At 42.8% G+C, this 27159-nt stretch overlaps 1 protein-coding gene across 1 annotated transcript; it reads right to left on the reverse strand.

The window, feature by feature from the left end:
* Positions 1 to 703: 703 nt before the first annotated feature.
* On the reverse strand, positions 704 to 25322 carry arhgap29a (Rho GTPase activating protein 29a). Its single transcript, XM_068747757.1, has 22 exons — positions 25049 to 25322; positions 14697 to 14840; positions 12257 to 12353; positions 11774 to 11846; positions 11308 to 11368; positions 10743 to 10889; positions 10348 to 10412; positions 10140 to 10250; positions 9970 to 10050; positions 9446 to 9619; positions 9102 to 9239; positions 8784 to 8974; positions 7210 to 7379; positions 6276 to 6404; positions 5152 to 5250; positions 4718 to 4875; positions 4071 to 4259; positions 3792 to 3929; positions 3305 to 3540; positions 2878 to 3172; positions 2684 to 2792; positions 704 to 2512 (listed from the first exon to the last, which is right to left on the reverse strand). Exons 1-22 carry the CDS (start codon positions 25320 to 25322, stop codon positions 1584 to 1586), a joined length of 4008 nt encoding a protein of 1335 aa, XP_068603858.1. The 3' UTR covers positions 704 to 1583.
* Positions 25323 to 27159: the final 1837 nt, after the last annotated feature.

Here is a 27159-nt window from a genome sequence, read left to right on the forward strand (position 1 = left end):
ATCCTGCTGGAAACATGCAGTGCTTTCAAAGGTGACTCCCATTCGTGAAGTGGGTGCTCCTTCCTGGGGAAGGCTACAGCCACAGTGCTGCATTAAGGTAAATGAGCTCCAAGCAGGAAATGTGGCAGACGTTAAGAGCTAGAACCCTTTCCACCATTTGTTTCTCAGTGGTATTATACAAGATGAGCGTCAACAGATAAACAGTAAAATACTACAACGTTATAGTGCATGTAGCAAAAATTCAATATGATGTATGGCTTACCTCAGAAGAACACTTGCACTGTAGACTGATGCCCAGCATATAAAGCATAACGCCACATAGTCCACTCAGTGCTGCTAACGCAGCTAGAATCCAGACCTTGTGAATAGTTAAGCAGATTGATTTAATCTCCTTTCTCAGTGCTGGGAGACTAAACACTCTGTGGAGGCGCACATGACCTCACCAACGAGCCTGTTAAACCGTATAATCCTACCTCTGCTATAATCCTAGTGCATGTAAAACAATAAAGTAACCAAACTGAAAGTCATCTGTAAACTTACAGGTGGATCATGCTGCTTGGTGACAGCTCACTTAATTTCCTGGATCAAACAGGTCTTGCATGGCAACGCAATAAAAGTTAGAATAAATAAATAAAAAAATAATTATTAAATAAAAAAAGATGCGGCAAGTTTTAATAATGCAAAGAAGAAAAAAAGATTGTGAAAGTTGCCAGATATATTTTAATAAGTTACAAAAGGGCATTTGATTTAATGTACCTGTTTTTTTCTTTGTTTTACACTGAGCTTTTCAACGCTCTTTGTCAACCTTGTACATCACAGCGAGAAACAGATACAATTTAAATAAATGATGCACGGTTTCGGGCTAATCGTAAAACTACACCGGTTTGGAAAAAGAAACAGCTTTGACTATCGAGAAATTTAAATATTACTTTAAAACAAGAGACAGAATGACATTATAAAATTCAGCGGCACCATACAGGCTGAGCAATATGTATATATATTTTTTTTAAAAAAGAGTTGATGCATACCCTTCGCAACTGGTGCTTAAACATTTGCAAACGGCAACAGATATTGCCGGTACAAGTGTGTAACAAAGGTGATTGCTTTTAACCCAAGACAATAACTAATTCATTCATCATGACTAACAGGTAACAGTTCGAAACATCCCGACGAACAGGAAACACGACTCGGAGGATTTGTGTGCGAGTACTGATGCCAGGTAAGTCCACCAAACTTATTTCAATATTGTGGCAACAATTTGAAACCATTTTTTTTGGGGTATATAAACATACATAGATATTAAGCCTTTAGGAGGTGTGTACAAAATAAAAAATAAAGATGTACAAATACTCTGACAAGGTGCCAGGCTGTGATGAGTGAGTGATTGGTGAATGAGCTATTGGTAAAATGTCTTAAGGGTATGCAGGAGTTTAAGTGCATCTTATTTGTCTTTTGCGAGTCCATGCAAGTGCCAACACAGCGCCATGGTCGCCTGGGAAACGTCTTTGATCCTTGTCCAGTAGAATATGGTACACATTGGTCACATCCTCGCGCTGTGTTCGCCCCAATGTTCAGGCGATCGATCACACAAAGTGAGCCTCTCGGTGCTCGACCTCGGGGAGGTGTCTGGACCTTAGTCTCTGGTAAACCGGTTTAGCCTGGTTTGGGCCCAGTCCCTCAGGGCTAGAGCTGGGAGACTGACTAGTGGCGGCCTGCTCAATGTCGTCTTCAACAGGCTCATCTACAGACGCCTCTATCTCAACTCCCAACTCTTCCTCCTCCTCTTCTTCCTCAGCACTGTTGGCTAATGCACAGTTCTGCAGTGCTTTTGCTCTGGTCCCTGATGGGGGCTTGTAGAAGGTCCCTGGGGGAGGTTGCAGAGTTCTTGGAGCCCTGGAAGCTGTAGTGACACAGTTGTAATTGATTACATTATCTTCTCTTCTTAAAGTCCTGCTGGGCTGCACTTCCACAGTGCAGGATCTGTCGGGCCAGATGTCGCTAGCAGCACTCTCAGCATCCCCAGTGGAGACGGTTGATGATGAAGTCAGTGGAACAAAAGCGGATAAATTACTTTCATCCCCTGCTGTGCCCTGTGTGGGAGAACCGGACTTGGCAATTCTGACTGTTCTGGAAGCAACTTCATGCTTGTACTGTTTGTGCCAGGTCCTGCGTAACGTCTGAGTGTCAATAAATGTACTCCGGTAATGCGTGTTCACTCGCAATTTTGCGTTGTCCGTTTCATCCACCTCTTCGATGGACTGGTCAAAACTCCCGCCTTTCCTGCCATCTTGGCTGTAAGTATTCCGAGTGTTGTTCTTGTCTACGTGGCCTTGGTTGCTCATCTCTGGACCCGGTGCGCTCGCTGGCCGGGAGGAGAATTTGCCGTGAGGGTGACGAAGCTGGACCCTGGTGACAGTGATGTGCTTGGAACGGCTGAGCTCTCTCTCTCGGGTGACCTCAGGGAGGCTCGACGACAAAACCCCGTTGAAGGTCTCTGAATCCACTTCATCGGCTTTGAGAAAAAAAGAGCGATTAACAGGAGGTTAAACGGCAACATAATGGGTGAAATAATTCGAATTTCAGAAACTATGACATTTATATGTAATCCCGCATCCAGAAGAAGACACTGAAGTACTGCACAAAATGCCTTCTATTGGCTGCCCATCTTTCTAACAGTACTGACCAGGATTAAAGTCACTTCCATCAAGGCTTGGCGGGGTCTCCTGAACCTCAGCCAGTAGGTGTGAAGAAGGAATAATGGAGGAATATCTCTTATAAACCTTAGAGCTCTGCTGTAACAGACAGACAAGAACAGGGTAAAAAAAATGTATATTCATGTAAAACATTGCATTTCATACCAATAAAATAAGACACTACCTCCTTAATGTCTCCCAGCGACCTGGAGTGCCTGCTGAGCTGTGTTCCTTTCTCCTGGTGGGGCTGAGCTTCAGTGTCTGTAGTGGCGATGGCGCTCAGGGGACTGAGGGGCTTGTCGAAGACTACGTGGTGGTGTCTGATCAGCAGTTCAACAATGAGCGCCTGGTATGGATAATCCACCAGAGAGGACAGGGAAACTTCTGCGTCTGCGTGTCTCGGCTTGATCAACGTCGGGCCAAAGATGATGCCCAAGTTGCTGGCCGTCATCTTATTCTCCTCCGAATGGTCTGCCACCCTGGAGAGAGGAGGGGCTAAGATGATCAGAACGATCTTCCGTCTGCTGAATCTGATATCACGATTCCTAATGAGGTTTCCCTTTATACTTATACACTCAGCGAAAGGCATTATCTGAATGCGGTCAGCGTACCGGTGCAGATGCTCTATGAGGAACTGCAGTGTCTTGTAATGGGCCGGTGGAAGTTGCCTCAGGAGGTCTTTGATCTTGAAAAGGACCCGGTTGAGCGCCATGCTGGTCTGGGCTGAAGTCATTGGGGTGGGACTGAGCCGGTTCGCCTCCAGTTCCTCCACTATGATACTCTGGCTTTCCTTGGCCAAGCCGATGAAATCGTTATAGTAGCGGAATAAAGTCAGTGGCTCTGGAAGCTACAAGGAAGAATATAAGAGGGGGGGGGGAGCAGACAAATAAATGAATACAAGAACGGAATGATAAACAGAGGAAAATAAACAGACAAACGGGACAGAATTAGAAGCGAGATAAGAGGGATGAGGAGTCGTGCCAAAAAAATAAACAAAGAAAAATTAATACTACTGCTGAAAATGGATCAGGTCCTGATCCAAATGACTGTCTTTCCAGGTGTAAGTATATTTACAGCGTGGTCTCAAAAGCAGCCCACCTGTCTCAGGTAGAGTTTCAGCACGTTGCTAATGTCGTGAGGATAAAGCTCAGAGAGCTCAACCAGGTGCTTTCCATTCTCAAAGGCCTGGCACAGCTTCTCAACGCGAGACTTGGCACCGTTCACCCGGTAGATACCCTAAAAGACACAGACACATTCACTACGGGGGAAAAGAGATATTCATGCAGACGTTGAGCTAAACTACTGATCCTGTTCAATCAAGTAAAAGAGAAAATATTGATAATTCTATTTCATCTTCCATTTTTTGATGGGCAGCACCTTAATGTTGAGGGCTCTGTTCTCGATTTCCGATGTACACTTCCGTATTATGAAGGGAATGCTGTCGGGACTGTTCTTGGCTGCCTGCGTGAAGTCAATGCCGAAGAGGTGAAGCCTCCCTTGGAGTTTCTTATGGCCACACTGGATGGCCAGGGTTTCCAGACACTTCTTATGGCAGGCTAATGAACACTGCAAACAGAAAAGTATGAAAGGGACACACTGCTGGAATTGATGATGTAAGAAAAGAGCTGAACTTCATCATTATAGTGAGAGAATTAAAATGATAAAATAAGGATAAAACACTCAACATTTGCTATTTAACAGCCATTAATGATAAAAACAAAATATATACAATTCAAAATAATTAGTTTGAATCTACATGTTGATTAAACAGTGACAGGGTGATGGAGATGAACATCCCCCTGCTCGTTCCCCGACTCAGACCAGCTGGTGAATCGGGTCTCTTGAGGCCAGTATCAACTTTTCCCCTTAAGTTTTGATGAGGTGATTTTGATTTTTGCTTACCATAAGTGACCATATTTTTAAATAAGCTTGAATTAGTCTGAATGCTGTGGTACTTTTAATGCAGGTCTAAACAAGGATCATGGTAAGAGTTCTGCAACTAAATGAGAAGAGACAAAGGTTACCTCCTCGCACTCTGCTCCGTGAAACACCACCAGGCCGTCACACTCGCGACACTTGGATGGGGCTCTCAGCTTTCTGAGCTTGTGAGTTTGCGCAGCTTTAGACATCTGGGTGTTTCTAAAGGGACCCGGGGAGCTGGCTGTTTCAATGTCATTTAAAGCTGCAGAATGGTGGCACACAAACAAAGCAGCAAGGAAACAAAAGAAATCATTAGAATTCATTTTTTTGTCTTTTCTGTAACATAGAAACACATTTGGATCTTCCCAAGCAACAGGGCCATTTTCATACAGAAATACAAGACACTGTGTGCATTATTAGAAAATGTTTCCAAAGAAATACACAATGGAATAAATGTCCCAGCATCAATGTACGGTAATGGAAATATTTATATGTTGCAAATAAACCCACAAGCATGAGCGGAAAATGAGGGTCTTACCATTATCAAAGGGAGAGGGCGGTTCTCTCTCATCCAGGTCGTCAGCCGACGACATGGTGCCAGTGGAGGGGGTTCTGGGTAGTCGCCTCTTGAAGTCTCCTGAACAGCAAGACAGGACACACCTGTAAGCCCACATCTTCAGTCAAATCTAGTCAGTACTTCCCTCAGTCTCCTGTGGTCGGTACCGACGTGGTGGGAAAACGAAAGCAATGAACTTTTGGCTGAGACAACTTTCTTTAAGGTGCCAAATGAAGACGGGCGCTCCTTGTTGTTGAGCCTCCTAGTTGAGGCTTGCTGGTGATTCACACCTCGACTAACGGTCCCAAATAGAGCTTTTATAAGCCCCGAAAGGAGGCTAGTCAGAGTCTACACAGTAGGACAGTATGAGGGCGGAGGAGATGGTATTTATACTAGTAGTAATGTCTCCTTCACACAAGGACAGCTCTGACCTCCCACAAAGGTCTCACACAGTCTTTGGGTTAAACCTGCATTCTAACCTTTAGAAAACACACCTGCATTAGGACAATGAAAGTGTTTTTGAAAAGCAGAGGAAGTGTTGATGACACCTTGCAGACACAAAATCTTTTACTTCATGTTTGCGTGCTGAAGAGTTGCACAATGTAAAAGAAAAGCATGTGAGAGGAAACCTGGATGAACATGAAATGAATCTGAAACAACATGTGTAGGCCCCCAGGGGGCCTTCTGACGGTCAGCGCTGCAGAATGTTTTATGTCATCTATCGACTGCAGTGTGCGGTTTCTTTATCGACGATGCAAGACTGATGAACCTGATATTGAGAGCCAAATGTGGTGGGAAAACAGATGTTCCGTCTTCCTGGGCTGAATTGAATAGACAACAAGTGAACTTCCTTTTTTATTAGGATTACTGTGGCCTGGATGAGTGGGAATAAACACAAACATTCAGATTTCAAAGGATGTTAATGTGTTTTAGTTCTTTGGTATCTTAAAAGTCAGGATTAAAACTGCACACTTTCAGGTTTCTTTTTTTTTTCCCCCCCAAGTTTTACTCATCGAAATGTTTTATCAAGTGACAAAAGCTAAATTCCGTGTGATGCGGTTAAAATAGTGATGAAGTTGGGTCTGAGTGACGAAGTCTGGCTTTACCTGGGCTTGCAGTGGGCGAGTCCATGGACCGCGACTCACTGCTCCCTCCTGCACTCTCCGAGTCGCTGCACATCCCCCCACCCTGGCTGGAAGAGGCCCACGGACGAAACGGAGCCTGACTCCGGAGTGCTGAATAAAAAGTTAAAAAAGAACAATCAAAGACTGAAACCCAGAAAATAACAAGCCAACTTTGCTTTTATGTTCTTAACAGAATATAGATGATATACTAATGTTAACGAATGATTGGTTTCCAATGCAAGTGAATTATTTGTTAGGTAATTTTAAAGCGGACGTGGACGACATGGATTGAGGTGGTCTTGCCTTCAACAAGATGGATGCAGAGCTTTGTTTAGCACTTTGTTTTATGAACAAGTTTGTAAAACTGAAGTTTGCTTGATTGATGGTCTCACACACATGAATAACACATAAGCTAAAAATAAAACTGAGTTCTACAGCGTCCATCCCTCTGCCAAGAACGGACACTCCCCTCTAATATAATTGAAGCCTCATCTAGCAATGTTCAAAGAAGTTTAAAAAAAAAAAAAGAAAGAATAATTCCTGAATTCACCTCTTTATCTGGATCCACTCTAAATGTAACATCGTCTTCACGGCTACACGCACAACCAGTGAATAAAGTTCCATCAAAATCCGTCAGGCAGTTTGTGTGTAATGAATGGAAAGAAGGTGGAGAAATAATCTACCCATTTATCTGGATCCACTCCAAAACCTAAGGTTCTGCTCTGCCATACGTGCAGATAAGATGTTGGTAAAATCCATCAAGGAATTTTTGTGTAATCCTGCTAACACACAAACTAACGCATTAAAACGTGGAGCTAATGTGGACGCTGTTATCTCCTCTCTGCTCCACGTTATTTACGGCCTGTTAAAGTGTGCCCAAACATTCCTGTAGTTCCATGTCATTCAACCTGCATACCTTGGACGTCAGTGCTGCCGTTGGATCGCCTCTCTGCCGCCTTGGTGTGTTGGGTGTTGGTGGGACTGCCCACCTCATCTGCGCCCGGGAGTTCAGAGGCCACGGACATCTGGGATAGGTTACTGTGGGAAGAGTGGCTCCCAGTTAGTGAGCGTTTGCTGACGGGCATCCTGGGAAGGAAAACGGTGAAAATAAATGCTTGTTGTTCGTAAACTCAGTTACTTTGTGTTTTTATTACATCAGACAAGGAGAGTTGGGTCTGTGCCCTTTTGTTTGTTGTTCTGAGGACAACTCAAAATCTTTAGTATACATTTCAATGGAACTTTGTGGAAAGGTGGGTCCTAGTGAGGGGGGGGGATACATTTGAGGCAGGATTTAACTTTAACTCCGTACTCTAGATATCCTGATGATCTGTCGCGATATGCAATTTAATGCATAAAAGGAAATGGGGTTTTTTTTGTCATTTAATCCAATATTTAAAAAAAAGAGAGGTTTATTAAACATAAAATACACTCCTCACAATTTTGTTAATAAACTTGAACTTAACCTAACCTGCCATTGTTTTTTTTTAGATTTCTGGCTATATTTGACAGTGATAATTAAATTCATATTATAGGGCTTAGATAAGAACATTCTTCCCTTCAAACGTTTTTAAATGAGATCCGACTCTATAATTCCATTCAATGGCAGCAGCTGATTACGAGGTTAAAAATGACTAGCAGACTCATTAAGATTCACAATAAACGCTGTTGAAGAACTCTGCCAGCCATTGTTAACAAAATCACCCTTCTGCATCTCACATAAGCACTCATCATCAACTCGTGTGTGTGTGTGTGTGTGTGTGTGGCCACAATCACAACTTTCTCAAATGAAAACTGAGCTTTCTGATCAAAGCAAGAAAACATTTCCCCAAATCCTCCTCAAAACGATCCATTGGCTACATTTTGAAGACTACAGCACACGAGGTTAGGTGATAGCGACCCCCCCCCCCCCCCCCCCCCCCCCCCCCAGCTCCTCGCTCCCGTCCCGTGACTACAGTCATTTCCACAGGAAGCTCTGCACACCCAATTGTTTTACGCTTTCCAAAACAAGCTCGCTCTCTCCTTACCCGACATCTCAGCAGTGAGGCCCACCTCATTTCACCACAAGCACGGCTTCTTCTTCTTCTTTAAATTAATGAGATGACATTGCCACTAACTTAACTTGTTAAGGCAGGGAATCCGAAGGGGTTCACTTTGTCAGATCTCAATACTGGCAGAAGTATCGCCCTTTAGCCTAAGAACACGCCATTTCAAGTGACCTCATTCATGACTTCTAAAGTCGCCACCTACCCTCTACAATGAAACGTGCTTTTGTTTTACTGCGGACATTATTTAAACTCTTGTAGACTATTTAGAAGGATAACCGAATAACAGTTTTCAACCACTGAGACGGCTTAAAAAAAACTGTTTTAGTTTTCTCCGTTAAGAAAAATGCTTCCTAGAATTCAACCCTCTGCTGTGATCATTTCTAAACCGGTCATTGAATCCACGTGTTTCTTTCTTTATATTACATATATGTTGCTGATATATCACCCTGTGCTTTGTGTGACAGCTGAATCAAAGGAGAGGGACTCCAGGCGCGGTCCTTCGGTGGGCAGACTCCTAACAAACTCGATGTAGCGCTGACCCGGCTCGTACAGTTTGGAATTTTCACACAGACTCTGGTGGTTGACTGGGAGGGACACGACCTGGGCCTGTTGGAGCTGGAACCAGTTAACAGTCACCTGGCAAGGAACAGACAACCTGTATATCAGGCATTCGTGCTTCATCATCAGTCCGTCTCGATGCACAATGCTTGGTCTGAATTTAAAACAGCCGATTAACATTTACAGCGTAAAAGTCGGAACCTACAGCCTTGAGGGTGAGGTCGCACTGAGAGACCATCTCTCGTATCTTAGTGATGATTTCGCTCTTAGTGTTGGCCAGATCAACTCTCTTCACCCCGACGTCGGCCTGGCAGGCTTTGTAGTGCTCTCCGGCCTCCTCAGCCTGTCAACATGAGAAAGACGCCTCAGCATCAAAAGTCAGTTCTGATTAGGACAAAATAATAGGATGAATTTTTGATTGGTGAAGCAAAGATTAAAAAGAGTAATTCAGGGAGAGAAAAAAACTACTACAAGATGGGAAAAGTTGTGTCAGTGATTTACAACCTGCTACTTCAAAAGAACACAGGCCAAACAGGGGAGGCGCTTTACCTTCTGCAGGGCTTCCTCCTCTAGCCTGCGCCTCTTCTCTAGCTGTTTGGCTCCTGCTGCTCCTCCAATCTGCTCCTCCTCCAGGCGGCTGGTGGACACCTTGGCCTTCTCATATTCCTCCTGCCGCTGAGCCTGCAGCAGCCGAGCCTTCCTCAGAGCACTGTTTGCCTCGTGCTGGAGATGAAGATGCATGTACAGTTCACACACACACACACACACACAGAAGATGTAAAGTTCAGTTAAAAATATGGCGCAGCAATCTCTACCAGAAGTGGATTTGGCCATTTCCCGCCTTTATCTTTAAAGCTCAGTGTGTAAATATAGCTAACAATAAACCCACAGCTACAACTCCGACAGAAGACGTCACAATGCAATTAAATAAATATCTTTGCAAATGAATTAAATGCTCTGGTTTTATGATTACATAACAAAGAAATGCATTTAAGCATGTGCAGAACTAGATTTAATGGATTTCAAGCGCATTCTTGGATGGACCAATGGAACCGGCGTGTCAATAAATTCACCATCTTCTTTTGCTGCCTCTGCCACTGCTCCTTGACCTCCTTTCTGAGTTTGTCCAGCTCATTCTTTCTGGCCAGGAGAGGCTGGGGATAAAAACAAAAAACACATGCAGTCAATAAATCCTTTTGTTTTCATTTGCTCCAACGTGGAAGCACATCCCTTTATGGATTACCTGCATGAATTTGTTGCTTTGGAGTATTGCAGTGGTGTAAAGTACCAGCTGGCTGTATTCAATGTCATTTTTGAAGGCGGTCATGTAGATCTCACGGAAAGGCATGAATTCCTTCAAGTGAGGGAATGTCTGAATGTCAGCTCTCAGCAGCTAAAAGATGGCAGCGGCGTCGCATTGTGAATGTCAGACCGTCACAGCATCTACTCACCTGCTGACTTGCCAGCGTCTTGGCAGATTCTGCCATTTTGGCGTAACTCTTTGCGCACTCGATATCTGCAAATGGATCAAAGTAAAGTTGACCTGAACAGTAAAAGTACTTTTTTTTAAAAAAAAGACTAATTGAAAAATAAAATCTCTCATCAAAGTAACCTGGCCACCTACATGACAGTGTGTAATTCAGTGCAAAGGTAAGTCCATATTTCATGACACTCACACATGACTAATTGAAAAATAAAATCTCTCATCAAAGTAACCTGGCCACCTACATGACAGTGTGTAATTCAGTGCAAAGGTAAGTCCATATTTCATGACACTCACACATGACATTTAACTTTTGCACAGGGGGCTACAAGCCGCTGAATCCCTTCATGCGACCTCCCTCACCCATATTGAGACGTTTGTCCACCCATGCCAGCAGATCTTTGGTGTACTTGGACCAGGTCTTTGCGTAGAGCAGTGCCGACTCCACCCCGCTGTCCTGTCGCTGCAGTGTCCTGTCCACCTCTTCTGTCCCAACAGACCGACTCGGCCCTGTGATAACCAGCAGAATTCCAGGAGCAAAGCTTTACAAGATGGGCTTAAAAATGACCGATAGTAACCAGCCTCACCGTGAAATACGGCTGCTGCAATACGTACATGTACTGTAAAATTTAAATACCTTGATTCTGAGTCGCACAGAAATCCCCTCAGTAAACCTTGGCTGAGTGAGACATGAGCTAATACCATTTTAAATTAAGTGCAACTGACAAGAGCTACTGCTGCATGTGAAGTAGCTTTGCTCTCACTCCACTAACAGCACACGTATAAAACACTATCGCCACACAGCTAAAAGAGAAGATTCATTCCTAAACAACCATGTTCACAGCTAATTTTCCAGGATTAGTTTTCACTGACACTTTCACAGAGTTATATCACAGCACTTTAGCTGTGTTACACAGCTCAATCTTACCTGGCAGATCATCTTTCTCTAGACCAGATCCTCCAGATTCCACAGAGAGATTCTCAAAAGACTGTGTGGGGGAAAAAAACACAAAGAAATCTACAGTGAGGAGATTGCAAGTAAAGGCACGGTAAGTTGGGCCAACATGCTCAAAACAAGGCCCATCGGAAAGTTCCTCTTAAGAACAGTTACGAAATCTACAGCAGGAAGAACAACAATGCAGAAGTTGTGTTCGCGTAACCCCTGAACTCTGCTGGGTTATTCTTCAGATATTTTTGCTTGACAATTCAGGGCATGCAGGACTCAACCTGGTGTCCTTTAGGGAACTAACAAACTAATGTTGAATAAAATAATATCTCTTATTTTTTCATGCCAATTGTATTTTGGTGAATTTCTTACCTCACCAATATTTAGCAAATAATTTGCTTGGGGCGATGGACAAGACTACGCAATGAAAATATTGTACATGTCTTACCCTGCTTCTCTTAGTCAGGGGGAGCCCCAACACCGATCCATTGTCTACATCTCCCATAAGGAAGTCAGACACTCTGAGATCAAACACAAAAGAACAGGTGACGAAGGGTGAAAGAGATCACAGAGCGCATTTGCAGGAGTCAGTTTTATGAGTTTCAAAGGGGCAATTCTTATAATTACAATCCCATACAGCTGCAGTTGGAAGACAAACCAGGCACTGGTCAAAGCTTTGGAGCTAAAAATACATGGAATGGTCCAGTTCTCACAATGCAAATCAGTAGTATCTGTTTGTTCCAAACTCCTTGACGCCAGTTACAGTTCATGTGTTGATTTATTTTTAAACTTCAAATGATTTGGCTGATCCCTTATCCTTTCTTTTTGTTCGCATTTCACCTTATCTGCACTTCACAAACAGTATCTATACTCAGACTGTTCCATAGTTTGAAATTAGCCATTGGAATTCCAATCAGTGAGTCACACTTACACATTGCCAAAGGTGAATGCCAAAGTGTCAATTGAGGTGTAGATCTCTCCGAAAAGCTCCTGTTTGTTGTCTTCGTTTACCTCCTTAAAGTTCACGCCTGTCAAAATGTAATTAAGCAGCAGTAAGTCACATTTTTGTAGCAAACCTGAACTCTGCACACAGCAGGTATCCTGCATTAACACAAACTTGTTTAAAGAATGGACCTCATGGTGTGATTCATCATCCTGTGCATGATGTCATGGATGAATATTTTTTTGAGTCATGCTGTACTCCTCAAATCACACTGTGAGCTCGAGAGAAATTTTCATCTCAAGTGTTCATAGATTTACAAAAACGGCTCCCTTAGAGGAATTCAAAAACATCGGTCCCTTAAATCAGAAGAGATAAGCAGACTGCAAGTGTGTATATTTGGCTGTAATCTGGTAAGGCAGTAGTTTCCTGCTGCAAGTCTAAACAACGTGATGACTGAGGACAGAACAGAGGAAAAACACCAGAGTAAATATGGCTGTAATCAGTCCTCAAAATAAACTTCCTGTCCTGAATGACCAGGGAGAAAATACACTAGTAGCGAGATGTTCAGAAAACAAGACAGGACACACAAATCAGTGAGGTCACCGGCTCCATGATTTCCTCGGTCTTTCCTTTTCATTAGAACAATGGAAATGTCTCGAGTTCCACAGAGCTGACATTTTAAATAGAAACTTAGTAAGTGATTATGTCTTTGCTATAGAAGTAGACATTTAACTTGTTTTAAATGTTTCCAAAAACCTGTAAGTCGTCAATACAATAACCCACCTCAACGTTTTCCTTAGTATTCCCATGTGGCACTAAAATGCATTCCTTCGTGGAAATGTTGGAGTGACAATAAAAAAATTCCTTGATTCCTTGAAAATTAAAAACGACCCCTTTGTAAAATAAAATACAATTTATCCATCCAGCCGCTAAGAAAGTTGGATTCATTGAGCGGGTCCAACCAAATATTCCACTATCCAGCAAATGGTGACAAAATCCAAAGTAATAAGTCCGCTCTCAGATTCAGAATCGCAAATGTTGAAAGTGGCTTGGTTGAAAAAATGAAAAAAAATGGATTTTGATGTGCCCCAATGTCCACCGGTTCCTGGGAGCCTCTTCCAAACCCAGCCCAGCTATGGTGGCCAGCACACAATTATTTTATGCCATTACATCTCCTCCGCTGTCCGACCCCTACCCCCAACAGGACATCCTGGGGCTTTCTGGAATACAATGCCAGTACTCGCTCAGGCCCCATCCAGTGGTCCAAGCGTGGAAGTTACATCATCAGGGAAATATGGTATTGTTTCAGTAGCGAACCTCCACACTGCCGAAACAGTCATCAGCTGCAAAAGTCCTACGCAGACTTCGGGTCTAAGAGGAGTTCCTTCGAACGAGTATCACAGGATAAAGGAAGTAACGAATCTGAAGAAACGACTACTTGATATAATGTTGGGCTCATTAACATTTCAACTGACTGCTCTTAGTCTTTTTGTTTTAAAGTGATGTCCGAACAAAAGAACATCCTGGTGCGGACGCTTCTTTAAATAGCAGCATGACAGATTTGTATGTGAATAACTTTCTGCACAATCACAGACTTCAGGACGAGAGGGTCAAGAAGTGTCCAACTCTGGCCCCCTAGTGGCAGAAAAGGCAACATGGCTTGCAGTGTGCACAGAATTATGTAAAAACTACATTGTTACAGCTACTGTTAAAAATCTGTTTTGTTTTCTTTAACTCAATAGGAAACTGTTTAAGCATAACGATAATGAATACTGATGTTCTAAATTATGATGCTATAGGGTTGAAAAGCTAGATTTAGAGTCTGCAGTCTGTCATTGTTTCAATATCATGTGTGTAACAGGGGTTCAAGAAGTGCACTAACATGCATTAATGTCTTAAAGTTGCTGCACAGGTGAAGGTTTTTCAAAAAGGCCATGCAGCCACTCATTGCATTGCAAATTGAGACAAGATTTTGCCAAGGGATTCTTGTGTGCCGGCCAGGGTAAGAAGCGACCTGTATGCCAGATTCTGATCTCGAAGGGAGATTGAATGAGATTCTCCGGTGTAGTTCCCCTCCGGACTGGCAGACAAAGGACAAAGGAAACCTACTTGCCTTGCTTCTGAATCAGGTATCAGATTCCAAAATATTATTTTCTTGCACACAGTATGGGGTTTAAAACGCATGCTGCTGCATCTGAGAACAGGAAACTACACAGAAACCATTCCAATGGAAGTTATTTTTAGGACATGGGCGGACAGTTACAGAGGACATATTAGTAGTGGATGCCCAGTAGATAAAACTGTCAAAGGAGGGTAAGATAAGCATTGATTGACGAGTAGTTGGGCTGTTTTATGGGAAAGTTGCACGAGTTGTAAGAGTTACAGATCTGTGTATGTATTTAAGGGATATCTGCTCATCAGAGCTCACCTTTGACCTTGGCGATGATAGTTCCAGCCGTACTGAGGATGTCCACCGAGTTGAGGCTTTGGTGTTTGTTGATAATGGCTTTCAGGACTCGGAGCAACTCCCCAAGACGCTCATGGACTGCCTGGTGGAGGCAGTCCTGGTGCTCTGGAAGTTAGAAATAATATTTTCACAGTAAGAAGTACAGTATACTCAATTTTCCCAAGTCACAATGTGTACATTTCATCGTGCTTTTATTTGGGATACTTTCAGGCTGCCTTTTATTACGCAGAGTGCCCGTCTTATGGAGAATCTTTGTTCGATCAATAAATTGCATGTATTTACTCCTTATTGGATCTTAAATCAGAATGTACATATTCCATTTCATTCTCATTGATCACTTTCTATTCAAATTCTATTTTTGTAATGTAGCATGAGCGGGACTACGGATCACCCAGTGATGGACAAAAATAAAATAATTATCCATGACCGGTTCCTTGCCACAGTGTCTTCTTGGTATCAAGCACTGAAATATCAATGTCAGCTATTTTATCCATGAGTCTTGTTAACCTCTAACTAATGATGATACAATCAGTTTTAGTGTTCCTCAATGAAATGGTCATAAACCATTGAACGTAATCTTAGATTCACTACAGTGATGTAGAGACTGCAGAAACAGTTAAATAAAGAACATCAACAAATCCATACATAATAACTGGAATATTGCTAACCTGGTTAATCAGTTACCCAGAGAAAGTATGGCATCTCAGGTATGTGGTTTTACCTATTTACCAACAGTGAGTAACCCACATTTGGGGAAAAAAAAGAACAAAATGCTCCTCGGTATCAATTAACCTCCTTAAATGGTTTCATGTCAAGGTGGCGGAAAGAGGTCACGAAATATTTACTGATTAAAGAAATGAGCAAATGTAAATGAATGTATGAACTACATCTAGCTGTTTTTTTTTTTGTTCCACATGAAATATTTCTGATATATATTCACACCAAATGCACACACACACACACCTTTAAATATATGCCTTACTTGGCAATTTATTATTTCACAAATTAAATATAATTATTAGTTATTGGCATTAATTAATTTATGAGGTCATTTAGCTTTATTAAATAAAAAAGCACAAGCACACAATGTGTTGTGTGCTTGTGCTTTTATGACATTGTTTATCCTCAGCTGTAAAGAGAAACCAGTCTTCTCATTGATCTTATCTCAACATCTTTATACGTGGACCCCAATCCACAATAAGTTGATAGGGGTCCGACTTCACAGCGAGCTGCTTCAATCACTAAGCCCTTAATTGCTGCTGATCACTTCAGAGCCCATTTGTGGACATTATCATTTCAATGACAACATACACACAATGGCCTAAATCACCCCACAAACGTTATATACCCCCCATTCATTGACCGAGTAACTGAATCCCAAGTCCTGGAGACCTCAAGACTCAGCAAGGTTTATTAGGGACAAGCATAGACTCTGCGGAATGGGTTTCCCTTTGCAAACCTCCATGGGATTCCATCTTCAATGGAAGTTGTGTGGCCTGTTGGATTATCCTAAATGGAGGGTAATTAGCAAGGCATTAATGGTTGCCTCCACCAGCTCAGCAGGAACGGGAATAATGTACAGGGACTGATTATTTAACCCTTCAACTGCCATTCTAGACAAGACACAACGAGAAAAAGACTTGTTTCCACCAGGGAGGACCATTTTAAGCAAGATCTGACCACTTTGTTTCAGCAGTGATATTTTCCATTTAAGAGAAGAAAATTCAGTTGCAGAAAATTGCGTTGGAAAAAAAATGCAATGATAGAAGCCGATTTAAAAACTGGTAAGTGGCAAAAACCAGAAAAGCTGCTGCAAGCATTGTGAGGTCTTCCTCGTGAAAGACCAGTTAGCTTTTAGGTGTGAACATATTTGAGGGCAGAAAAGGCACTATACTGTCACTATCAAACAGAGGAGCTTGTCGTCTCACGGGCCACATGAAGCATTTATGGAACAATAAATCACAAGGGAGGCTTTTCACGGGAAAGGAAGATTGGACTACGTGTGTGTGTATGCCGCTTTGCCAAAGGATGATGGTCACTGGCAAAATGATTCCAAGAACTGATAGGGGAGGAGTTTTGGTGGGGATGGTGCCTGCGCTTTTTTGGGTGGAGGGGTCTACTTGGGATAGAGCTCTCTCCTTTGGGATTTGTCCTGAACTTACCCCTGCACCCCACTTCCCTGCTTCAGTGGGGGTTTTGGGAGAAGGAGAGAGAGAGAGCGCAAAGAGACATTCCTGGGCATAATAAGCCCTGGTGAAAGAAGGCTACAGGGGATCGGTCTCTGATCCTGATGAGAAGGAGGCCGCGGATCAGGAGCTGCTATGAGCCTGCTAGTAACACACTGCCAGCTTTTTACTTCATTAGCATTGTGGAAACCCAACATTCCAGCCTCTTGTTCGGGAGCGATTATGGGAGTTGCAGAAGTGAGGGTGGAGGGGGTTGGGGGGGGGGGGGGGGTCCATAATGAAAACAATATTGAATCATTCTCCATCAAGATGACACCTCAGTAATAAAATCTTATTTTTTTGGTATAGAACCAAAATGTTAGCCCCTATGCAGGTTCAACATGAAGCTTCAGGATAAAGCATTTTTGGTTAGCACAAGTGTGTATTTTTAACTCATTCACTGCCATTCACGTCTAAAGACGTTTTTTGAAACCCAAACATTCACTGCCAACCCTGACTTTGAAACCTGCCTCTCTTCAACCGCCAATGACTCTGGGACACAAAATGGTGAAAGAAGAGACTTTAATCTTACATTTGATAGGTTCGGTGTTTGCATAGTCATAGTAAAGATATATTCTGTGGGGCTTGGAAAATCAGGCAAAATGAGCAAAAACTGGGGCACTATATAGCATATAGCTGAGATGAAAATGGCTGGCACTGAATGAGTTAAGACAGTGGAGCTAACATGCACCATGTATCAAAAAATGGGAAAAGCAACTTCTACTCTGACAAACACTGTAATGCAAGTGTTAGAAAAGTTTCAAACATGGACAGTGTCTCAGTAAAGGGAAGCAAGGCCCATCTGTAGTTACAAATGTCCACTGATGTGTTAAAAGGTCTGTGTGAATAGAATTTAAGATTTAGAAGGAGGAATGGAAAATAATGTTTGTTTTAATTAGTGTATAAACCTGAAATGAAGAGTCATTTTCATGAATAGAATGAGCTGCAAGTTTTTACAGCAAAAAGCGGATTAACAGCCATTGCTGAAAGAGGATGCTGGGGCTTTATCTCCATATTTAGCATCAGGAAATTCACTCACTTTAGGAAGCATCAAGATCTTGACTCTTTGGAACACAAAACGTCAACAAAAGGCTGACACAAAATGACTTTGCAGCATTCCTTTCCACTCCGACCCTAGCTATGCTCAGTCATGCGTTGAAAATCACGGGAGCAATGTGTTATTTATGCTTCAAAACATTTGGGAGAATGGAGGGGTGTTTGTCACAAAGCAAGTGTCAAATCATTAAACATGTCACAACTGGGTCTGCAAAGGTCCCAACAAATGGAAGCCGCTCTTAACAGAGGTGGCTAAATAGGAAGCTCAACCGGGGTAAGCTTTGACCACGTTCAACCAGAACATCTCCATGTATCCCATCGAATCGGACCAGGGCGAGACGTTCCAGCTCCTCGTCCTCTGACAGGAATCTTTAGTGGTAGTGTTTCAAAGACACTATGTATTCATCAAAAGGTGTTTCAAGGGGCCCATTTGAGACTTACTCCCTTTTTCCCCAATCAAGTGGGTTCAATAATCCCTGCGTGACTCAATAACCTTTACTTTCTTCTTTAATTGGCTGAGGAGAAAGTCCACATTCTTTTTCAAAACAGCTGTTATCTCAAAAATGACCCCATCGCTTGAATTGAAATTGTAACCATTTGCCGGATTACAAAGCGGCCTCCAAAATGGTTCCACTTAACCTTTGACTTGTGGTCAACGCAATGGGTGGGCCGCTCACCCCTCGATATTCCCCTCCCCAACATACTTCCGTCCACCTCTGTAGATTACATGAAGCTGGTTAAAAGCAGAGAAACCCCACCACCCTAGACTTCTATGCTCATACCGAGGTATTCCCTGTTGCTTAACCTTTCAAACTCTTTTTTTCCCATGACTGCGTACACAAAGACACACAAAGACACACACACACACACAAACAGCACTCTCCACCTAGGTGGGGGGGCTTTTATGTCCCAACTCTGCAGCCATACTGCTTTGTTAGTCTGGTTAGCTCACAAAACCAAACGTGAATGAAGATTTAAAGCTAAAGAAATAACTGTTATAAATATTGACTTCTGGGGGAAAAACAAGATTTTTTTTACTTCAAAAGTACTAAGAATATAGCAAGGAATTAAAACCCTCCACAAACTGCAAAGGATAAGTAGTATAATGTTTTAGAGACCTTTATATTCAATGAAAATATTCACCCCCCCCCCCCTTAATTTGGCATATAAAAGGTAGTGTGAAGATTTTTTTTCTTTTACCCCTCTTTCATTTCTCTTTGGAGATGTCTGTCAAAATGAGGAAAAACAGGCATCCTTTCTCTCTGGATGCCCCCCCCACACACACACACACACGCACGCACGCACACACACTCACCCATCACCACCGCCTACTGTTGATGCAAAGCTCTGAAGGCTGGCATTCCAACTATGCTGTCTTTAAGAGAAGCCCAAATCCCCCCACCGTGCAACCCCCAGCTAGTAGCCAAACTAGTCAGGCATTAAGATAAAGAGACTGCAGCCCTCCCCGAGCTGCGTAATGCAGGGAGGCCAGAGAGCTGGGAGAGCCGCCCAGCAAGTACAGGCCCCTTTAGTACACCTGTCAAGGGGGCGAGGGGGGGGGCAAACACACAGCATTGAAAACAAGAGGACACTGTTTATCTTTACTAGCATCCTAATCCTGAGAGAATGGGATTCTTGCGTTTGAAGGCTTTCACTGGAAAAATGGGATTGAGACAAACACACCTTCGCTCAGTTGGATGACAAAACAAAACATCACATGAGTTCAAGGAAAACAACCTCTCTGAGCACGGGGCACTCGCTGTTTTGTTTCTTGCCATGGTTACAATTAACAGCTCGAGCAGAGCGAGGCCTTAAGCGGCGCGCGAAGGCCGTGTTGATCTCCACCTGCCCGTCCTTTCAAGGGCCGTAAACACAACAACGCCGAGACACCTCCAGCATGAATGAGCCAGAGCTCAAATACCTCCCCAAGAAAGGGTTGGGACCTATTATCAGTATACGGCGAGGTCGATTGAACAGAGGCTGCTTATGCATTACGTGCTTTGGCAAGTTCAGTCACACACAGTTCTTTTTTTTCTTTTTTTTTAAAAGCACAATCGCACCTCATTTCAGTGTAACAAGACAGGACAGACCCCATTTGGTCCTGGCCATGCTTCATGCTTCATGACTGTTTACCTCCACATCAAGCAGAGGTTCTCTTCCCTTTTGCCAAGCAGAGAAAACAAAGTTCCTCCACCGAAATTATTTGGACTAACATTTTTAATCAGTTCTTCAATTAATGGTTGAGTCTGTACTTTAAGGGGAATAAAAAAATGCTGTCCTAGAAATGTAGAAATATAAAACCTCATGAATTCAAAGAGCATCATTATATTTAAGAGAAATCCTTCAGATTGCAAGGATATTTGTTAAAGCAAATTAGGATTGAAATAATTCATGAATATGCATTAAAAATGTATCAATTAAAGACTTTGAATCCCTTCTAGTTGCATGTAAATGTGGCTCAACAAATTTCCAAAACATACTGACTAAGTAAAATGAATGCTTTCTTTCTTAAATCTAAATGACTTAATCCAATGCAGGATTGGAGGCTGCAGATTAAAAGACTACTTTAATCTTATTCAGAGGATAAATTTGACTTCTTTGCATTAAGGCGCTTAATCTGATCAAAGAACAAACGGGTGTCGATTAAATCTTACCTGCTCCGAGTTAAACGCCGCCTGCTCCACATCGTTAATGCAAGAAGGCACCAGTGTGGAGTGTCTAAAAGTACAAACCAAAAGCAGGAAGCCCACAACCCTGTGTAGTGTGGGAATCCTGCAGTTTCATCTTGGTGTGCGGCAGATATAAACCGCTCCCGGAACAAAGCTACCCCGGCAAAAAACAGAACCCATAACAGTAAATCTTCGCAAAGGGAAGGAAGACGAGAGACACACACAGAGAGGGAGATCCTTCAGGAGACAACTTTTTAAACTGCAGGTGGTGTATAATTCAACAGAACAAGTAAAGCATGCTTTTTGTCACCTAAATACAGCAATACTTAAATACAGAGCGGATGGTGCTCAGCATAATGTATGATTTTAGGTTTCCTTGGGCAGAAGGGATAAATGGAACAACCATATGTCACAGCGCCGTTAATCCCGGGGGCTATGAGACCAACAATCTAGCCCTGCTAAATCGACTTAGGGAGCTCAGTTAAAACATAAGTATACATTATTAAATTGAGATCTTAGGAGAATTTAATTTAGAGAATGTACCTTGATCTTTAAAAGTAACTTAAAACTAAAGACGGCAGGCCGTTTTGTGCTTGATAATTTGCAGTGGCATTACAAATAGACACAGTATAACAACCATAAAAGGAACTTTTTGGAGGCATGAAGAAGCCTGCAATGCTTTACAGTGAATCCCAGACTCAGTGGGATAGACTGTCTAAACAGAGCATAGTTACAGTCATTAAGAAAGTCTGGAATGGTACATGAAGAGCCCAAGTATGGCTAAATTTAGGCTGGTATTTCACAAGGGGTTATTTACTAAAATAGCATTTAGGTTTTCTCAAACAACCCAGGACAAAATCACTTTCCCACGAAGCATCACAGCAGATTACGCCACAGGTACCCAAAAAGATCAAAAAAGCACATTTCACTATAGCTAAATAAATAAAGAACTTTGAAACCATTGCATGCACGTTATAATTTTCAGTGCTTGCAAACTGTTTTTGAAGAGAGAAACAAACATAATATAGTGGGCAGGTGAAATTACAGCGCGTCATTGCAAGACCTGCAAGACATTTTAAGTAGGGGCCTGTTAATCATTGAAACCCACAACCACATGCTCACAGTAAGGCAACCCCTTTGAATCCCACACTGATTCACTGAAGAGATGTACTGTATGACTCACTGCCTGTGATCAAATCACACTGCTGACAAGGTTGTCTTCGATCAACACAAACATATGAAATCTCTTTTTCCTTTTTTTTTTTTTTTTAAACACAGCTTTCATTCATGCTGAAGGAACACTCATCCTTCTGAGAACGTGTTTCTGGGATTGTACAATATTTAGTTTCACAGATCTAGTTTCACTGGCTGGAAGCACATTAGCCACAGCCGCGTTCGGATAGACTGCAAATCTCGTGCAACACTAAAAAACTGACTTTACAATAAAAGACAAAAACAGTGTTCAGACAGTAAAGAGCCTTTTTGCGGACGCAGTCTTAGTCTTCACAACCTGGTGCAGATCTCTTTAAGCTGCACGACATTGACCATCACTTTCCCTTGCAGCATCTGGCACAAACACACCTACGACACACCCGTCCCATTAAGGCAGGCAGCCAGAATGCTAACACCCTCACTATTATAATAGGTGGGGAGACGCACAACAATCACCTGCACAGTTCCTTAAAAAAACACAGCCACTCCATAACAGGTTTGGACTCCATTGTTTGTTAAAGGGCCAAATATTAGAAGAACAGAACAAGTTTATTCATCCTGCAATGGGGTAATTACACACACACAAACACACACACACACAAGAGATTATATAACAAATGTGGTGAGAAATGGGGGGAGTGATAAGCAGGCATGTGGCGAGCACCATGTTAGCCGTTTGAGGTTCTGTGCCTTGCTCAAGGGCATCTCTCCAGCTGGTCTTGGTTCCCAAGCCAAGCCAAGCACTCGTAACACCAATTCAGTCATACATCATTGACTCCAATCACAACTAAATAGCCATTTATGGTTGATGTGCATTGCTAGAGAAATAAACATGGAGGAATTCACTGAGTAACCCCCCCCCCCCCCCCCAAGAGAACAATCCCACAGGCCGCAGCTATTCTTGACTTTGGGAAAGTAGCATTTGTGCAAAAGCGGTCAGTCAGCAGCAGCACGTCAGCGTGCAGAAGTCTTTAGGGACAGTGGACATTAGATTCACGTCCCCGGCTGAATGCAGATACTTTTGCAGAGGCTGCAAAGAACATTGTTCCCTGGGTAATATCATTTTACTTTGGTTGCGGTGAAAGTCGGCGCATGATGAAGTGACACTGTTGTAAGTAAAGGGAATTGAAACCACATCCAACAGCAAAAATCAGTGACTGAAAATGTTGTCAGCAAGCTTCTGCTGAATCCTTAGAATACTAAATCTCAACAATGACACTTTTGCTTCCTGTTGCGATGCAAAAAATTACTACTCTGTTAAACATTCTCCTTCAACATTTTTTTTTTTAGGTTTGAGGCACAATAGTCCCCTTTGCTGCTTTCGTCAATCATATAGGGTTCCCTTTTCTACATTGTAATCCGCCCATTTCCCCTAATCTGCCCTTTCCTGCATTTACCCAAAACAAGGCCTCGAATGGGAATACTTTGTTTTGCAATCACCAGCTCATATCTCTGCAACTCTATTTGCAGAAATTCAGCTTGCGCTTGCAGGACTTGTGAATTGAAGGCAGTTTTAATTTACGAGAGTTGGCTGACAGTCATGGAATTGCATTGTTAGTGAGTTATTCTTTTTTTTCCACTCCATTTAAAGTGTGATGTTCTAAGGTTTGACTGGTATTTGGAGAGAGCACAAAGCATGAACTGGTTTCTTAACGACAAGCATCATGAACAAAATGTCGAGTATGACAGCTATGAAATCTTGTTGCAGCGCAAGAGCCTTTGTTTGCGTGCCGTGCGGTGTTGATCTTTCATCTGCTGTTTGACACACCACAACTGCAACAGTATCTGCTGCACTGTAATCAAAAGTAGAGCTGTGTCATTATTAAAAAGCTTGCTCAGCTTGCTAGTCAACCCCAGAAGTATTTGTCAATGTGACTTGTTTGTTTTTTGGTACATGTCGGAGCCATTACTTATAATATAGGTAGGAACTTAAGCTCCTTAAGTCAGCACAAATAGAGGAGGAGCAGCACGAACAGGCTTTTAATGGACTACTTGCAAAGGTTACAAATAGCTTAAAATATTAAATGTTGCAAAATTGTGCTACACTTGAACTCTTTTAGGTGCACAAAGTTTAAACGGATGTTTAAACATGTTTTGGAACATTCTGATTTCAATCAATCCAGCCAGCCCGCGAAGACTATTATATCTTGATCCTCATCATGCCAACAACTCACAGAAAAGAAAGATGAATGCTGCAAATCCTGCTCATGAAAACCAAAATGTCAAGCTCGGTCATTTCCTGACCTCTGCAGACAAAAACAGACAAACAAATAAATGAAGCCTAGGATTTATTGGGTGTCGTGGTATAGTGGTGACAAGGTGAAGAAAGCTAAAATCATACACGCCTTTATGTCATTATCTTAGATCTTCTTTAATAGGTCTTATGATTAACAAATCTTAGCAGGAGCCAAAAAGCCAATGCTGAACATACCAGGGTCAGGAATGCAGCTGCCACCCACATAGTGTGCAGTAACACAAGCACGAGTTCATCTTAGTCTCATGTCAAACTTTCCTTGTGGTTTTGAAAAGAGCTATTGCAACACTGACAAATGAAGTGCTCCTAAAGACAAGGGTAGTTGTGCGTTTACGCTTTGACATGATCAATGTCCTGCATGAAACTCACTGCTGTTGTGTTATCCGGCCACAGCCAGAGAATGAACTGCTGCTTTTTCAAGGTATTTGGAACTTCATCCTCATTAAGTTGTAAGAAAAAGAAAAAGTGAAAGTGAGATAAGCCCCGGTTGACTGGCCACGCTGTCAAGGCCACAGTGGAACAGAACAGGTGGATAAACCTGGGACTGTGTACATTGTGGTAAAAACAGTCAGCACACGAGAGCCGACGGGCAGTTAAGGTGCATTACAAATCCCTCTGGCCGTGCCTGCACTGGGGGGGGGGGGGATAACTACCGGTATTGCAAAGCAGGCAGGTCACGGATGATGTGTTTGTGTCACTTGAAACGAGGAACCATAATGACAAGTCATAGCCAAGACGTGGAAGCACATGTGGAAAAAGGTCCGCAGTCTCCAACGGCAAATCATTGAAAGCTATTTCACTTAGTGACAAGAAAAGCTTGAAAAAAAAAAAAAAAAATGTACAGGGAAATGACAAAAATATTTCCTTAATGGCAGCGATCCGTCTTTCCAAACGTACCTTTGGCGTTGAACACTTCTTTGAGTTGTAGAAGTACGTCAGCAAACTTGCGTACATCGCTGACCAGCTGCATGATATAGTCTGGGTCCGAGGAGGGGCTATCCGAGGGGCTGTCCGAGCTAACCGACCCGCTTTTGGACCCCCGGCCAGGCAACGGAGGACCCACGCAGGAGCTAGGCAACCGAGAGACACCAAGGGGAGCTTTTGCCCCGCCGCCTCCGCCGCCGGCTCCTGATCCTCCTCCAGTGCTTTGGCGCAACATTGCAGCAAGCATGTCTTATTGATCCAAGCGGCCCCCCAGGCCTGGCGACTGTTACTCGGTGGCTCAGCTCCGTTCTCGCACCCGGGACGGCACCGCAACAGGAATAAGGTATGCTGCAAAAGGAAAGAGAACAATCTGTACGAGATCCATCTGGAAGACGCACGCATGCTGACTGTATCACAGGTGGGGCGTTGAACCAGCAACCAGATTTTGTAAGATACACCCAAACAGCAGCAGGAAGAACGGGACCGTCATACCAGACATACAACAGTGAAACGTCTTTCTCCACTTCACCCTGTCCTTTGCATCGTCCTCCCCAACACCAGCCGCTCTCATGTCCTCCCTCACTACGTCCATGTATCTTCTCCTGGGTCGACCTCTAGCCCTGTTCCCTGGCAGTTCCATCCTCAGCATCCTTCTACCGATATAGTCCCCGTCTCTCCTCTGGACATGTCCAAACCATCAAAGTCTGTCCTCTCTGACCTTGTCTCTAAAACGTCTAACCTTCACTGTCCCTCTTATTGTCTCATTTCTAATCCTGTCCAACCTGGTCACTCCCTCATATATATTATAAATAAATACATTTGTCAATACAAATTTCAGGTTAAAACCTCACCTGACTAAACAAGTATATTATCAACCCCCCCCCCCATGACGTATAACGCATGCAAACATATTATAATAGTAGATACATTTAAAGTGGGCGATGATGGCCGTCTCTCAGAGAAAACATGATAATCTTGTTTGATATGATCGCGTGTATATTTTAGTTAGATTACGCGTCCACGCGTTGTCCATCCACGCTGCACGGAGCGCATCTCCACGCACGCGGAGACTTCAACAGACGCGCGCCGAGAAATCCTATTTTACAACAATTATTTGTAAATGCTTCGTATAAAAGAAGATTTAAAAGGCAACGGGATCGTTCAGTACTCATAGAACCTAAAATCACGACTTCTGACACCGAGACTGTTTGATTAAGTTTAGCGCAAATTGGCTTCAGTGAGTCGTGTTCCGTGTAATGTTACTGAAGGGCAGACAAGTGTGTAAAAAAAAAAAAAACTTCTAAAGTCGCGTCTCCTCAAGAGCAAATAACGCGAAAGTATTTGCTGCACAATTTACTGCGTTAAAGTAACGTCACAGCAAATCATATACACAAATAAAATACAAATACAACTTTATCTCTCTGGACGTGTTTAGATCACTCATCAATTTACTTTCTAGCGAGACAAACTCATTTTCAGATAAAAAAAAATAAAGAAAGAAAGAATAAATCACACACCTGCCGTTTGATCCCGAAACATTCCAGAATAAAAGAGAACGACACGGCGGCCAGCCTGGAGACAGACGAATCCACAGCCGCAGTCATTTACAGCCCCGACCTGTCACCTCCTCTTCCTCCTCCTCCTCCTCCTCCTCCTCCTCCTCTTGCAGGCGGCGGTCTGTGATGAGTCTCTGTTGGGGGACTCATCGGGAGTCCTCCCTTAACAGGTGTCAGAAAGACTCCTCCGACTAAGCTACAAACATCCGGTTATTACTTTCAAAGTAAAACATTGTAGTCTTTACCACCTTTTTGCAGGCTGTGCTTGGTGGAATTCCTTTAAAAAGATATTTACATATCCTTGCCACAGGACAACTTAATACACATCACAAATAAAACTGCAATTTAAACATTTAATACTTAAATCAAGCCATACATCCTGAATAAACTACAGTACTTTATAGATGTTAAACCTTTATCCTGAAAATCTATCTCTTTTTCCGGTGCGATTCTGGCCGACTTTACCTTAACCTTGAAATACGCCAAAGCTCAAGACGTCACTTTTAAAAATCGCAAGCTCTGTAAAAG

Source organism: Brachionichthys hirsutus, chromosome 14, assembly GCF_040956055.1.
Source record: "Brachionichthys hirsutus isolate HB-005 chromosome 14, CSIRO-AGI_Bhir_v1, whole genome shotgun sequence".
Taxonomy (NCBI): domain Eukaryota; kingdom Metazoa; phylum Chordata; class Actinopteri; order Lophiiformes; family Brachionichthyidae; genus Brachionichthys; species Brachionichthys hirsutus.